The sequence below is a fragment of the Echinops telfairi genome, unplaced genomic scaffold (genome assembly GCF_000313985.2).
Source record: "Echinops telfairi isolate 266 unplaced genomic scaffold, ASM31398v2 ScPeMD7_2573;HRSCAF=3158, whole genome shotgun sequence".
Taxonomy (NCBI): Eukaryota; Metazoa; Chordata; class Mammalia; order Afrosoricida; family Tenrecidae; genus Echinops; species Echinops telfairi.
Genome location: NW_022106471.1, coordinates 17041356 through 17045441, shown reverse-complemented (window position 1 = coordinate 17045441; position 4086 = coordinate 17041356). Strand labels below are relative to the sequence as shown.

The 4086-nt window shown below is 58.5% G+C and overlaps 1 protein-coding gene across 1 annotated transcript in view; it reads left to right on the top strand.

Annotated features, from left to right (window-relative positions):
• Positions 1-3715, top strand: part of SPTBN1 (spectrin beta, non-erythrocytic 1) — a 127758-nt gene extending 124043 nt beyond the window's left edge. Inside the window, exons 32-35 of the mRNA XM_030886672.2 lie at positions 1196-1434; positions 1611-1784; positions 2124-2166; positions 2352-3715. Of these exons, the coding sequence (XP_030742532.1) occupies positions 1196-1434; positions 1611-1784; positions 2124-2166; positions 2352-2567 (672 nt within the window). The 3' untranslated portion in view covers positions 2568-3715. The remainder of the gene's footprint in view (positions 1-1195; positions 1435-1610; positions 1785-2123; positions 2167-2351) is intronic.
• Positions 3716-4086: the final 371 nt, after the last annotated feature.

Sequence of the window (4086 nt, the reverse complement as noted above, 5' to 3'; positions counted from 1 at the left end):
CCCCAGGTGGGAGTATCCACCCCGCCCCCCGCCCCGTTGAGGCTGTTACTGCTAATTTGGTGTCATGTCGGTTCTGGGCTGCGTTGGTGGGGCGAGGTGTCTAACAAAGGGGCCACTGGCACCCCGTGTCTGTCCGTGTAAGAGGGGTGCAGGTTGTCTGTAACCCACTAAAGTGCCAGCCTCACCCCAGCTCTAGTAATGTGCTAACCCATGGCCCGGGCGGCCCCGCCGGGGCGGCCACGCAGTCAGTGGCACACAGGCAGTGGACACGCTGCTGCGTTCCCCAAGCTGGAAAGCGGAGGGGTTGCCCTTTAAGTGAGCTTGGGAAGGAACAGCTCCCGAAGACGTCTGCGGCCCCTGGAAGCCTGGTGTCTCGGGCCTCTCACCGCCGTGCGGCACAGTACCGGGAGCAGCCACGCACGTCATGGGAAGGCCCTGGTTCTGTCTGTGTCGGGGGTAAATAGCCGTGTGGTGTTGAGTGACTGATTGGCTTTTCCAGCTCCTTAACGCAAACCACAGCCCACTCACGATCCGACTTTGGGCAGATGTGGTCCAACTGACGTTTGACTTGCCTCCTATCCTTCCAGCTCCTGGTCTCCAATGCCTAACTGGGGTGGTAGATGTGACGTGCATGACTGTCGGCCTAATTTTTCTGCATGTGTTTGTGATGAGGTGTTTGGGGGCGGGGGTGGGGCTGCAGCACAGAGATGTTTCAGAAACCAAAGGCCTGGTCTCGTCTCCTGGGGGTGGCTCTGTGTGCAGCTCTGATCGCGTGCAAATGCCCTTTCGCTTCAACTCCCCGCCCGCCTTGCCCCTCTGGTGGCATCCTTGGTCCAAGAGGCAGCTGCTGTGTGACGTCCCTTCCTTCCCGGTCGAGTGCGTGTGACTGTCACCGTGGTCCTTGGTTTAACGTCACCGTGAGAGGAGACGACCTGGGCCGAGTTAGGACGTGGGTCTGGTCAGGGTGCAGAGCGCAGTCGGACTCACACTGGCATTCCGCTTTTCTCATCTCCCGCCAGCGGGCGGGCATTAATCCACCCCACCCTCTAATGTCCCCGTGCCCAGCTGGCTTTGCGGGGGCGCAATGGTGTTACTGCCCTGCACTTAGACCAGCCACGTGTGCGAGTCGCTCGGCGTGGGGGTGGCCGCTGGCGGGCGTGTGGGGCGCACTGACCGGCCTGTCCGCTGTCTCTAGATGGCGGAATCAGCCGGCCCCCACGACATGGTCAACGGTGCTGCGGAGCAGAGGTCGAGCTCCAAGGAATCCAGCCCCCTCCCCTCCCCCACCTCCAACCGCAAAGCCAAGGCCGGCCTCCCCGCCCAGAGCGCGGCCACTCTGCCCGCCAGGACCCAGGAGGCGCCCTCGGCCCAGATGGAGGGCTTCCTGAACAGGAAACACGAGTGGGAGGCCCACAACAAGAAGGCCTCGAGCAGGTGCGGGCAGGGGGTGCGGGTGGGGCGGGGAGCAGAGGTCCCCGTGTTGAGGGGTTTCCTGCTTGATACGGCTATGACTCCCCCTGCTGTGTGGCCCAAGGAAGACGCTCCCACAACCAGGCCCTGGCCCTTCGGGGGGTCTGGTGTGGAGCCCTGACGGCCACGTCTCCCCCCAGGTCCTGGCATAATGTCTATTGCATCATCAACAACCAGGAGATGGGCTTCTACAAAGACACCAAGACGGCGGCCTCCGGCATCCCCTACCACAGCGAGGTCCCCGTGAGTTTGAAAGAAGCCACCTGTGAAGTGGCCGTGGATTACAAGAAGAAGAAGCACGTCTTCAAGCTCAGGTGAGGCACCGTGAGGCCGCGCTGACGCGGAGCAGGTCCGCCCAACCCGCTGGGTGTCGGCGCTCACGCCAACAGCCTGGGCAGCAGTGACCAGCGTCATGCCCCGCCACAGCGCTGGCCACAGCTCAGGGTGTCTCCTGGGTTGGGGACGCCAGGCTGTGACGGGCACGGACTGTGTTGAACTCTCTGCTGCCTGACTGTTGGCACCAAGCAGGACGCTGCGCCGCCGGCCCGGACGTGCGTGCAGCTCTGGCGCGGTGCCCAGGCTGGTGCGGTTTTGTGGCATTTGTCTTGTTTTGACATTAAGTCGTGATCTTTCTTTCTCCCGTCAAATCACAGACTGAATGACGGCAATGAGTACCTCTTCCAAGCCAAAGACGACGTAAGTGCCCTCGAGGACACAGCCTCCGCGTGGGGGTGTGGGAGGGACTCTTAGACCTGGTCTCCTCAGTCGCACTCACGTGCCCGATCTCAGATGGGTACCATGCAGAGTGGGACCCGGCACCCAGGTCCCGGGGGCCCTGTACCGCGGGGCGAGCCTCCCTCACGAGCCCCTCTCTGGTCCAGGAGGAAATGAACATGTGGATCCAGGCCATCTCGTCTGCCATGTCCCCCGACAAGCAGGAGGTGTCCGCCAGCACCCAGAGCACGCCAGCGTCCAGCCGGGCCCAGACCTTGCCCACCAGTGTGGTCACCACCAGCGAGTCCAGCCCCGGCAAGCGGGAGAAGGACAAAGAAAAGGACAAAGAGAAGCGGTTCAGCCTTTTCGGCAAAAAGAAGTGACCTCCTCTTCTTCCACCTCCGCCCTTTGACCTTTTCAGTGAGATTCCAGCATGCGAGCCCAGAGCCGACACAGCCCTCTCTCTCCCCCTCTCTCTCTGTGCCTAACGTTCCTCTGTGTGGTTGATTCCATGCCCCCACTTTTTTTTTTGAATTTTAATTTATGGAGCATTTCTGGGGGGCTAGGGGGGGACACACACCTAACCACTTTATCTCCAAGTTACAAGAGTCTGAGGTGCAGAGGGGAGACCAGATTTTTTTTTAATGAAATTATATAGGTTAGATCTGAACATGTAAACTGTTCCTCAATTTTGTGAGGCTGTGTTGGAAATAACCCGCCTCTAGTGCTGCTGGTTCACAAGGCAGCGGTGCTCCACACTCTTCCCCACCCGCGCTCACAGATGGAACAATGTGCCGGTTGCCTGGTCCCCTCTCTGCCACTGCCTCCGGTGGTTTCCGTAACCCTGACTGAGGGGTGCCTGTGGTGGGCCTGACCCACGTTAAACAGACCGTGCTGGCTGACCTTGCTGCAGCCGCCCCCGCCGCCGCCGGCCAGCACAGTGCCCTGTTAACTCTACACAGACCAAACCGTGGCTTCCGGCATCACTTACTAACACATGGCCCACGGCCTTTCTGCCGCCGCTGCAGCCTCAGTTACGCTGTCAGTGTACGAGGAGGAGTGGAAACTGGCACGGTTTTAAATAATCTGTAATTTCAATTTCTCTCTTTTTTTTGCTGAAATACATTATATTGTATGTTTGAGATGATTCTAGTACAAAGTATAATAAAACTAGATGTATAATAAACCCTTTAAATCATCGGTAAGTGAACACGGGGAACTGAAGCATTTACTGGACAAAGTCGCGTTGCTCTCATGGTTCCTTGCTCGTGCGTTGCCACACTGTTATAATTTGCTTCATTGCCTCGCTTATTTGATACATAGCGTGCATTCCTCTGTTACTGTAACTGTTGTAACAGCGAGATTCTCATCTCACTGCACAATCGAAAAGGCATCGATAGGAATGAATCTCCAGAGACTGGGCCTGAGCAGGGAGGTGCGCTCAGACCTGGTGCTCCGTCCTATGACCCGTACCTCGACTTTTGCCCCACCTGTTAAATATATGCTATGTCATTAAATGCTTTTAAATCTAGTGCGGTGGGTGACTCATCTTTGCTGCCCTGCGCTTCGAGAGCCCGGTCAGGGAGCTCCCGGGTCCCTTTTTGGTGGCCCGGGCAGGCGGGGCGGAACAGGCACCAGCCCTCAGAGGGACAGCGAACCGAGCACTGCATGTTGCAGTCGCTGATCCAAGTTGTGTTTCTGCAAAGCTCTGGGAAAGCCGCGCTCCAGCAGAAAGCGAGAGCCCACCCACACAGACGGGGTCTCCACGGGAACAGAGGGGGTGGGGGTGTGCAGCTACTCAGCTCTGCAGCACTGGCTCTCAAATGACCATTGGCATGAGTGTCACTGAATGTCCGCACACACACCCCTCCCCACACACACACACACACACTAGAAATTGTA